Source organism: Procambarus clarkii, chromosome 68, assembly GCF_040958095.1.
Source record: "Procambarus clarkii isolate CNS0578487 chromosome 68, FALCON_Pclarkii_2.0, whole genome shotgun sequence".
NCBI lineage: Eukaryota > Metazoa > Arthropoda > Malacostraca > Decapoda > Cambaridae > Procambarus > Procambarus clarkii.
In genome coordinates, this window is record NC_091217.1 from 6,946,140 (window position 1) to 6,958,639 (window position 12,500).

At 47.8% G+C, this 12,500-nt stretch overlaps 1 protein-coding gene across 1 annotated transcript in view; it reads left to right on the forward strand.

Moving 5' to 3' along the window:
* Positions 1-12,500, forward strand: part of Ten-a (tenascin accessory) — a gene marked incomplete in the record, with an annotated part of 418,622 nt that overhangs the window by 181,768 nt on the left and 224,354 nt on the right. The window contains 1 exon segment of the mRNA XM_069310940.1: positions 8,463-8,668. Coding sequence (XP_069167041.1) covers positions 8,482-8,668 — 187 coding nt within the window.

The following is a 12,500-nucleotide window of genomic DNA, read 5'->3' on the forward strand; positions in this document are numbered from 1 at the left end:
CGCGTGTATTAGAGAGACATATAAGAGGAAAACTAGATTGGTTAGAAAGGCTGGGACCCAAGAGCTAATAGCTCGATTCTGCAGGCACAACTAGTAAATACACACACCTAACGGCTATGTTGATGTGCAGCCCGTCCTCCTAAGGTTTCTCAACGTCAAGGAAACGGTCTATGTAAAGTGTCCTCTCCTAACCTACCAGAGGACCCAAAACAGAAAACGGGACAGTACGTCACTTTCGCCAGCCGCTTCCATTTTCTAGTACGACAATTTTCCTCCTTAGGTGACGCAAACGATCGAAAAGCGACGTTGTATGTAAGAGGAGAGGTTGTGGTATGAGGCTCACCTGAGTCTTGTCACTAGTCACACACCTCAGGTAAAAGGTTCCATTAGTATTTGCATTATATATTACCACGGTTGATATATAATGCTCTATGCCAAGGGGTAATATACGTGTTTTAGCTCCAGTGGTCATATATCTATAGTTGGGTTAACGGCTGAGAAGTTATATTAAACCAAACATAACGATGAATGACTTTGGTTAGACCATCGTGTACACTGTACACCATCCTTGGCTACACTTCCGGGTAGTTAGTCTTGTCTTTAATCCCCCAAAATGACTTACGAACAAACCTTAAGTAACAACGGTTTGTCGTCAAAATCCATTGGATTAGCTTTCAACAAAATAATTTTCTTGCTAGTTCCAAATGAGTTAAATATCTATATATATATATATATATATATATATATATATATATATATATATACATATATATATATATATATATATATATATATATATATATATATATATATATATACATATATATATATATATATATATATATATATATATATATATATATATATATATATATATATATATGAATGAGTTTTCATTCGCATATAGTCCTGGGGACCATTCAGGCTTGTTCGCATATATATATATATATATATATATATATATATATATATATATATATATATATATAAACATTTCAATTAGCTTCTGGCGTTTAAATCCCTGTCCAACTTTTTTTTTTTAGGGGGGAAAAAGATTCTTAAATTAGCGTGAGTAATGGATGTGTTGTTGCTGTGTTGTTCTGGGGGTGAACTATCAATAATATTACCCCAGAGAGACCCCCCCCCCCACACACACCTGCTGTTTAATCCGGTGCTGCGGACCTGAGGTGCTCCTTCACCGGTAGCACAGCAGTTTACTTGTTAAGAATGGTGGTGGTAGGGGCGTGGTAGGATCCTTCTGTAGGAACTCTGGTGGTGGGGTTTGGGGGGAGGGGGTTTGAGACCCCTCCTGATGGGGAGGGGGTGGTGAGATTGACTCATGCAGGAGTGCCTCGTGGGGGGGAGGGGGGGGGATCTCGTGGATTAGGGGGCGGGGGGGGGGGGGGGGGGAGAAGGAGCCTTTTGAACCATTATTGTTGATTTTGTATTTTTTCATTGGTGATTGTGTGCTACGGTGACAAGTTGCGTGCAGGCCAGTTGTGTGTGGTATTGCGTGCAGGCCAGTTGTGTGTGGTGTTGCGTGGAGAACGGCTTATGTTATCTTACAAATGACTGCAAATCCTCACTAAATACCTTAGTAACTAGCCTGAGCACCTTAAGATTGTGTGTTCACCTTGTAACTAACACAGCTATTCGAACTTACGTCCGAGAGCATACAGAATCCCGCGTGTGAACCTCACCATGTGTGCCACAGTAACTCTTCCCTTCATGCCCCGCGTGTCCTTGGCTTGGTAAAAACAATTATTCCTATAAATACTTAACTACATACTAATTCATAACTAGAAATCGGTGTATGCGTGCGCGCATGTGTATACACCTACTTGGGGCCAGTAGGATCGGGCTTTAGCGCCTGAACCCCGCCTTTTTAATGCAATGATATCTAGGCTATGCCTCCTATCATATCTAATTTTAAAATTATAAATGGAGTTTTTCTTCTCTAAGCTGCTACTTTAGGCCATTCCATTTTCCCACTATGCTAAAAGAGAACTTTCTAACATCTCTTTGACTCATTTGCGTCTTAAGCTTCCACTTACGACCTCTAGTATTATTGGTATTCATTATCAACATTTCATTCTTTTTCCTCACTCTGTCTATCCCCTCTTAAGTATTTGATGTCTCTGTCATTCCCCTTCCCCCCCCCCCTGTCGTGTGTGTGTGCGTGCGTGTGTGTGTGTGTGTGTGTGTGTGTGTGTGTGTGTGTGTGTGTGTGTGTGTGTGTGTGTGTGACGGAAATTATTCTTGGTTATAGAGAAATATAACATGAGATTACAACCCATGTGCCACTGATCGATTTATTGGCGTCCAAGACCCCTTGATGGTACTACCTTCAGTTCACCTTTCTGCCCCTGTCTCTCTTCTTGGTCTTACTGCCTCGAGTCTGCTGCTGCTGCTGCTGGTCTTACTGCCTCTGCTAGTATATAGCCTCTCAGACCCCGGGAGAGGCACTTACGGCAGCTACAAGAGCAGTTAGCGCTGGCCCTCCCACAACTGCTCCAGCGGCCCCTAACTGCTGCCAATATTACACTCTTATCACAAACTTTCTGCTACGGAAGCTCTTATTGCTGTTGTTGCTAGTACTATTATTACTGGTACTGCTATTGCTGCTAGTACTAATACTACTACTACTACTACTTCTGTTGCTAGTATATATATTATGTATATAATTATATAATGTGTGGTTTCTTACCTCTATCTAGAATTTCCAATAAAATGCTTGTGACAGGAAAATCTCCCAAAGGCCTGGAAAAAAGGCAAAGTCACAGTATTCCAAAAAAAAGAAGGATAGAAAGGGAGACAGAGACGGGTGGTTGAGACGGTAAGTATTGGAGAGAGTAATCAGGTGGAGAATGCTGGAGCACCTAGAGTGGACGGACTCATGTGTGACAAAGGGTCAAGCTTGGCTTTAGAAATAGAAAAGTCGTGCCTGTCACACGCGACAGAGCTTCATGACAGGGTTACTAAAATAAGACAGAAAAAAATAAGGCTGGATAGACTGTATTATCCAAGATTGTCAACAGGTGTTTGACAGTGTTTTTCATGGAAAGACTGGTGTATGCAAGGTGGAGAGGCAGGCTGGGATAACTGGGAAAACAGTCAATGAGGTAAAGGGAGCACTTGAAGGACAGGAAGCAGACAGTCACAGTCTGAAATGAGGTTTCAAGCTGGAGGTTGTAGTTACCTAGTTGTGCTTGCGGGGGGGTTGAGCTCTGGCTCTTTGGTCGCTGTGTTCTGGGTGATGTGGACGAGGGAGTGTGCTCGTACATGGCAACGCTTGAAGATCGCACAAAGCTGGCGAGGAATGAAAACAGAGAAGGACTGCAGGAAGTTACAGGACCTTGACAAACCTCAGGAGTGGTCAAATAAATGGTTGCTGGAATTCAGTGCCGACAAGTGTAAGGTAACGGAGATGGAAAAAGGATAGAAGAGACCAGAAGGCATCTACACCACAAGCGAAAGGCAGTTACAGAAATCGAAAAGAGAGATTTCTTGGTGAAGTTAGACAGTAGTTCCAACACCTTCACTGGAGGCACACATAAACAGGGTAACATCGGCAGCATATGGGACGCTGGTATATATATAAGATCATCATTTAGAAACCAAAATCCGGCATGGAATCCGCACCTTCTGAAGCATAAACCTAAATCATGAAAAAATGTTTGCAGCAAGACGGATGCCAGAGGTAAGAGGATAGACTAATGAAACTAAATCTCCTATTCCTAGAGGATAGAAGGAACAGGTGGGATATGATAATGTTATGACCCAGGTATTAACCTAGTTCCTAACAATTCAATTAAGACAACTTATGTTCTTAATTATATTGAATTAACTTGGTTTCGTATTAATGGTTATTAATATCATGGAGTTAGATTATATTCCCTTATATATTACCTTCAGTTATATTATGTTGTGGCGTGTCAATGTATTGGGTATATGTTGTATTGGATATATGTTGTATTCATAAATCCATTGTATTATATGCTCACGAGTGATGACCAGTGACACGGTCACAGGAGGCTGACCTGCCTTGGAGAGCCACATGTAATCCGACCTTTTTTTTTTACATAAATTCTAAAACTGGAGCGAGTTTTACAATTTATATTATTTTGGCAAAAAGTATTATTGTAACACCATATTGTTTCTACTGATATTTAATGCATTTAGTTCTCATTTAATAAGTGTATGACAGGACCAGGACCCCCAGATAGACGAGGAGACGACGACGTTTCGATCCGTTTTGAACCATTATCAAGGGAGCCGGTCGGCCGAGCGGACAGCACGCTGGACTTGTGATCCTGTGGTCCTGGGTTCGATCCCAGGCGCCGGCGAGAAACAATGGGCAGAGTTTCTTTCACCCTATGCCCCTGTTACCTAGCAGTAAAATAGGTACCTGGGTGTTAGTCAGCTGTCACGGGCTGCTTCCTGGGGGTGGAGGCCTGGTCGAGGACCGGGCCGCGGGGACACTAAAGCCCCGAAATCATCTCAAGATAACCTCAAGAAGTTGATTGATAAACACAATCGACACGATAATGGTCCACGACGGACCGAAACGTCGTCGTCGTCTCCCCATCGTCTGTCGTTGTATGGCAGGGTTTGCCAGGAGAGATTAATTGAAGATTGTCTTTAGAATAGGGAAGGTTGGCGACGTTGTGTAGCCTTTCTTAGTCAGTCTGGGAGCGACTCCGCCAGTGCAGTTGTGTAGAGACTGGTTGTACAGTGTCAGCTGCTCCAAGTCAATAAGATTATTGTTTTGCTTGGTATTATAAGTATGAACATTTTAATATGTGGTTTAACAGTGAATGAGTTGATTACCATTGTTATATTACTGTACATTGTAACTCAGTGATGTGGATGATATTTGATCAGTGATAACGTGTCGGTTCATGTTCCTTTGATTTGATATATTGTTTTTGGTTCCATTCTCCCAAGTAAACTGGTGGGTCACCTTTCATGAATTAGTGTTTTAATTAATCCTGTAACTAGCAGTTGAGGGAAGAAGGCAATAAGGGGATTAGAAGCTCCTGTCAGGTCCACCGAGCCTTACAGAGTGCAACAGATAACAACATACAAGATAGAGGGAATAGATAAGACAGACAATAACAACATCTTGAGATTGAGCAGGACAAGGAGATACAGATGAAAGCTGGAAACGCAAATGAGCCAAAGGGAGTGTAAGAAAACGCTCGTACCCTGAAACGGTAGTCAACAGGTGGAGTGCACTGAAAGAAGAAGTTGTAGAAGCCACCTCCACCCACAACTTTATGGCCAGATTCGACAAAGAATCTGAACGTCAGAATAGTTCAATTGTAACGCAGCAGGAACAAGGCTGGCAGGCTATGAAGAGCCACTATAGACTTCAGTCTCCCCCCCCTCACCTCAACCCCCACCATCGCCACCTCTCCCCCCACAACCACCACCACCACCACCACCTCTCCACCCACAACCACCACCACCACCTCTCCCCCCACAACCACCACCACCACCACCTCTCCCCACCACAACCACCATCACCACCCCCACCACCATCACCACCACCATCACCACCACCTCACCCCCCCCCCCTCCCTCACCGCAGCGGCCGCACGTGTCACCTAAGAATTTTGTTATGGCTTTTACTTTAATGAGATGGTAGCAGGTGGCGGAGTGGTGTGGGAGGTGTTAGTTTGATGAGTGGGGCCTCCCTCTCCCTCTCTCCCTCCCTCCTGGCGCCTCCAGTAGCCTCCCTCCCTCCCTCCTGGAGCCTCCAATGGCCTCCCTCCCTCCCTCATGGCGCCTCCACTCCACACACTGCTGTATAGGGTATATACCCTTGCACCACCACAGACAATATACCGGTATAAGTCTAGGGGGTACACGTCCGCTGGTCACAGTTCACAGTTAGGGCTCAGTCTCCCTGAGCAGGAGTGGAGGTGCTCTCCTCATTAGCACTGGTGGGTGCTTGTGGGGGGGCTGGGGCCGGCACCGCCCGGGTCGTGCGTCGTGACGGCACTATTGACGCTCCGACGCGCCACGTCGTTCCTCCTGGTAATCACTGTAATTTGTCTCCGGCGCAGCATTGTGCTGGCCGCCCTGTTTATGGCTTTATGTTCACCATATTTTGGCTTTATAATCAGAGCACTTCGCTCCCCGCCTCCCCGGGCTGCATGTATAATGTGTCCCCCCCCTGGCTTCCCCTGGCTTCCCCTGGCTCCCCCTGGCTTCCCCTGGCTCCCCCTGGCTTCCACTAGCTCCCCCTGGCTCCCCCTGGCTCCCCTGGCTCCCCCTGGCTCCCCCTGACCCCTGGCTCCCCCTGACCCCTGGCTCCCCGGTGGTGATGGTGACGAGGCTGCATGATGATGACCATGGTGAGATAGATGTGAATGTATATAATACGTTATACCTAGGGGGGGGTTATACCCGGGGGGGTATATGGCGTGCAGATGGGATGCCCCCAAAGAATATATTATACTGAAGCAACGCACGTGACTGGGAAGGGGGTGACGGGGGGAGGTTAATGTGTGGGGAGAGTGTGATTTTGTGGGGGGAGGAGTACGGGGGGGGGGTGATGGGAGGGGGGAGGGGGTGGGGCGAGGGGGGCTGCGGGTGGTTCATATTAACTGACTATAATTTATCTTATATAATAAGTGTCCTTTGTGTGTACTCTTGAATGTTCCTTCCTAGAAATGATCTCATATTTTCATTCGTATGTTTATATATATATATATATGGGAGGTGGAGCTCACGCGCGCCCGCACACTGTGTCACGGCTGCTCTACTGGCACCGTTGGCACACCGTTGGCACACCGTTGGGTACCGTGCTACAGTGTCCACTGTTACAGAGTAACAGTGTGTGGTTGATAGTACCAATATATATTTGACCTTAGTAAGTAAGTCACGTTTTGTAGTTTTTTATAAAGTTTGAGTAAAAAATAAAAGCTAAACCCCAAAACCTAAATATTCCTAGGCCTAATATAGCACATATATAATTGAAATTGAAATAAGTTTATTGAGGTAAAATACACACAAAGGGATGAGGTAGCTCAAGCTATTCTCACCCCGTTCAGTACATCGTGTTAATACATACATAGACACACATCACAAACAATAAACATATTACCAAACATTCTGAGAGATAAACATATACATTTCCTCCTTTACACAAGTAGTATGGTACCAGACAGCACATATATATATATATATATATATATATATATATATATATATATATATATATATATATATATATATATATATATATATGTGTACAGTATTAGCCCTCAGATAGCGTGTATTAGGTTGTTGTTGTTGTTAAAGAATCGCTACTTGGAACAAAATGTTCCAAGTAGCACGGGCTATGGTGAGCCCGTAATTGTGTATTAGGTCTGGGAGGGTTAGTTTAGGTCCGCATGTATTAACACCATAAATATACAAACCTTTTCCGGTTAACGGGAGGGTATCCGGCCATCACACTTCAAGACAACTCACTGCCAATGGCTTGTATCGTTATACCTTCTCCCTAAACCGGTTCAGAAATGGAATTGCAGTCTTTCTTAAATTTCGCATATTGTACTAAACTGAGAATTTATATTTATGAAGGTGTGGCATTGTTGGATTGAGGGTTTGCAGGTGGTGCTAGAGTGAGGGTGATGCTAGAGTGAGGGTGATGCTAGAGTGAGGGTGGTGCTAGAGTGAGGGTGGTGCTAGAGTGAGGGTGGTGCTAGAGTGAGGGTGATGCTAGAGTGAGGGTGGTGCTAGAGTGAGGGTGATGCTAGAGTGAGGGTGATGCTAGAGTGAGGGTGGTGCTAGAGTGAGGGTGATGCTAGAGTGAGGGTGATGCTAGAGTGAGGGTGGTGCTAGAGTGAGGGTGATGCTAGAGTGAGGGTGGTGCTAGAGTGAGGGTGATGCTAGAGTGAGGGTGGTGCTAGAGTGAGGGTGATGCTAGAGCGGCAAGAATTCTAATTTCTCTAACAATGTATTCTTACATTGTCTAGCAAGAGCTCGACAATGCTACAATAATCAAATAAAACCCATCAGTGTCTTTTGATAGGGAGCAAAATGCCACCTCCCCCTCCCCCCCCCCTCCCCTCCATCCCCACGTTCCTCCCATGGTTGGTGGTGTGGTTAACCAGGCTGTTAGACGCCTTTGCTCGCACAGCCAGGTTGATCGAGTAGTCTTTGGAGACGTTAATCAAGTTCTTTTTTGAAGGCGGTGAGAGGTCGGCCATTTATATCTTAACCCCCCCCCCCCTCCCTACCCATCCTCATTTCCCTCCCTCCTTCACAAGTATTGTATTAATGTTGAGTGGATAATACAACTCTAGTGTATAAATCTCTCTCCGCTGATGTCATTAATCTTAACAGTTAACAATGACTTAACAGTCGTGTTGTTAACACCAGTCTTTCCAAGTCTGCTCTTCTGCTGTAGGATTCACGTGTTAATATATGTTTCCTTATTTACCCTGCAGATGACTGTTAACCGATGAGATGGAATCCGAAGGCCGCGCAAGGTCGGGGGCCAATCGCAGTAGTAGTAGGCGAGGCCCGCGTTCTGATTGGCGGAGTAGCAATCAATCAGGCGGCACGAACTCCTCAGGCAACCAATACTCGTCCAGCGACGAGGAGTGTGACGTCAGAAACAGTGGGCGGGGCTACAGAGCCTCTCAGAGAACAGGTAAGGGGTTACCAACTGGTCTCAGGAAGCAATCATTTTCTCCGATGTCAGATAAAAGTTTTTGTGTGATTTATTGTCCGGATGTGATATATTATTGTCCGGATGTGATATATTATTGTCCGGATGTGTGTATTATTGTCCGGATGTGTGTATTATTGTCCGGATGTGATATATTATTGTCCGGATGTGATATATTATTGTCCGGATGTGTGTATTATTGTCCGGATGTGTGTATTATTGTCCGGATGTGTGTATTATTGTCCGGATACAGAGGTTAGAGTATGTGTGCTACGGAGCGGGAGCTGGTCTTGGCAACACCGCCTGGCAAGGTTACGGAATAAGCACAATATGTTTGGCTCATGTGTGGTTCATGTACCGGACGCCAGCAAATGACAGACAGCTGTGTGGCTCTCCTCGCTGTGTCCTCGCTGTGTCCTCGCTGTGTCCTCGCTGTGTCCTCGCTGTGTCCTCGCTGTGTCCTCGCGCCATCTGCCTGTGTCCTAACGGCAAACCCAACCTAGCCACATTGACAGGCATTTAAGAGTGATGAGACTTCACTCTCACAGACATCCTGTTGGATAGACTCGAGTGCCGCGTGGATCACCAGTGACACCACAGGAGCTTCTGGAGGCTCTTGACACACACTTGGAGCGTGAGTGACACGATATTACCCCTCGACACACTCCACCACAGCCTGGTGGACCACTGGACCACTCCACACTATCACCACCTTACACCGTCAAGTGAGCTTCAGGTGTTGTTGTTGGGGACGGGGGAGGGGAGGGGGAGCTGGACACGTGGGAAAGGGGGGTATGAGGGGGCTGGGCACGGGGGAGGAGAATGACAGTGGGGAGCTTGACCCCGGGGGTGGAGGAGGGGATGGAGTGTGGGGGAGCTGGTCACAGAGGGGGGTGGGAGAGGAAGGGGGAGAGTGGGGGGGGTGTAGCGGAGTGGACCGGAAATGTTCCCAAGAGCAACACGAAATCATTTGAATTGCAATGAGGCCGAATAAATCTGCCGTCCAGTTAATTCCTCAATTTACAAGTGAATGACGTGTCTCTTGCAGTGATATGAATATTGCAAAGATTTATTACCATAGTAACTAAAGCAGACAACAGCCAGGGACGCCAGCCGGCCTGACTAGTGTCCTTGGCGGGTGTCCCTGGGAGGGGCTCCGTGGCTGGTGCCCCTGGCTGGTGCCCCTGGGAGAGGCTCCGTGGCTGGTGCCCCTGGCGGGTGTCCCTGGGAGAGGCTCCGTGGCTGGTGCCCCTGGGAGAGGCTCCGTGGCTGGTGCCCCTGGCTGGTGCCCCTGGGAGGGGCTCCGTGGCTGGTGCCCCTGGGAGAGGCTCCGAGGCTGGTGCCCCTGGCGGGTGTCCCTGGGAGGGGCTCCGTGGCTGGTGCCCCTGGCGGGTGTCCCTGGGAGGGGCTCCGTGGCTGGTGCCCCTGGCGGGTGCCATCTGGTGAGGTTGCCAACCTTTTACATCCATGATACAAACAGCTTCCAGTCGAGCGCCTCCCGTACTGTTGTGCCTCACACTCTCCCCTCACTCTCACTGTGCCCTCCTCCCTCACACACTCTCACACTCTCCACCGGTCTACCATCATACTGCGCTCTCCTCACTCTTGCAGTTTGATTGTTTACCTGTTCACTACAATTCTTCCCTACTGTGTGTATCCCGGTAAAGCCACCCCTGTGTGTGTGTGTGTGTGTGTGTGTGTGTGTGTGTGTGTGTGTGTGTGTGTGTGTGTGTGTGTGTGTGTGTGTGTGTGTGAGTGTGTGTGTGTGTTGGGAGATCCACGTCTAGCTCTTCAGGTCATGAGAGCCACACCACCCCAGGGTGTGGCTGCCTCTCAGGGTGTGTGTGGCACCGCCACTCCTGGCCGCCACACCTCTGGCTTCTTCTCTTCTCTCGGCTCGCTCCCTTCGCTTCATTCGCCACAACGTACACAATACAAGGTGCTACCATAAAGCAGAAATGCACGCGCCCAACCAACCCGCCTCACCACCTGTCTCAGCGCCAGTACCACCTGTCTCAGCGACTGGACCACCTGTCTCAGCGACTGGACCACCTGTCTCAGCGACTGGACCACCTGTCTCAGCGCCTGTACCACCTGTCTCAGCGCCTGTACCACCTGTCTCAGCGACTGGACCACCTGTCTCAGCGCCTGTACCACCTGTCTCAGCGCCTGTACCACCTGTCTCAGCGCCTGTACCACCTGTCTCAGTGCCAGTACCACCTGTCTCAGCGACTGGACCACCTGTCTCAGCGACTGGACCACCTGCCTCCACCACCAACACAACCCACCTTTCACTCATTAATTCACTCACATTGTGAATGTTAACTCATAATCCCCTGGTGGGAGGCTTCCTAACTGCTAATTACTCTCTTATGGGACTGGCTGGTGGCGCTGTATATTCCTGTCACTCGGCCTAAGACCCCGCATTCACTCCTAATGATATATGAATGTGTATATTTTTAAAATCGTATGTTACATAATGAATGGGAAGCTACGACTGAGCTACGACGTAGTAACCCACTGTCGTAGCTCAGTCGATTAAGGCAGCGTCTGGGGATCCTTTCTGACGTAGGTTCGAACCCTCGTCACGGCCCTGGTGGATTTGTTCATTTACAACATTGGCTGTCCTCCGACAGTCTGGCAGTTCACTCCTCTCTAATGACGCGTTGAAGATTATGGCCAGAGTTATGCCCAAGGGTCTCAGCGGCCTCCAATAGTATCCAGGTTGAGTGTGTATCTTGTCCGGTCGCGTTGTCCTCAGTCCTGTCCTTGTCCTGTCCTCGTCCTCAGTCATTCCGACTCCCCTCGTCTGCTGGTGGTGCTTCACGGTGATGGCACAGCAGGACCTCGTCTGCTGGGAGTGCAGCAGGTGAACAGATCATCATATGAAACTGTGCCCATTTGTTTCTGCCTCGACCGGAATCGAACTCAACCACTTGGGCTGGACGGTAGAGCGACGGTCTCGCTTCATGCAGGTTGGCGTTCAATCCCCCGACCATCCAAGTGATTGGACATCTTTCCCCCCCCCCCCCCGTCCCATCCCCCAAATCCTTATCCTGACCCCTTCCAAGTGCTATATAGTCGTAATGGCTTGGCGCTGTCTCTTGATAGTCCCTTCCCCCTTCGACCGGAATCGAACCCGAGCCCTTAGGACTACGACCCCAGAGTGCTGTGCACTCGGCTGCGAGGACCTGTGTGTGTGTGGGGGGGGAGGGGGGGTAAGGGGGACCTCATTATCGTGCTCTCTCTACTATAAAAAAGGTACAGGTATTTAGCTTGACTGAATAGGGTCGTTATTGATCTCCAATTACGAGAAAATTGTGAAGGGGAGCGAAGGGGTCCGTCCCTCTCCCTCTCTCCCTCTCTCTCTCTCTCTCTCTCTCTCTCTCTCTCTCTCTCTCTCTCTCTCTCTCTCTCTCTCTCTCTCACATTCACTATTTGTAAAGAAAAAAATTACCGTTTCCTTTACTGTTACCTTCTTTTTGTACTACTTTGAGTTAATTCTTGAGATCAATCTCTAGGTAGGCCTTCATCTTCATGATCTGATCAACCAGACTGTGGCTTGTCGCATCTATTCAGTCTCTTATTGGTATTGGTACAAGTTTGAAGCTGGTAGTGAGCCCCAAAGTTTGAAGCTGGTAACGAAAGGTAAAGTTTTCCGAAGACCGTAATGAGGATAACATTGCTATCGTGCACGAAGGTGTAATTATTGATATTAAGGAAGATGTTTTAGGGTTGGTGAGGAGGACACCACCACCACACTCACCATCACACTCACCATCACACTCACCACCACACTCACCACCACACTCAC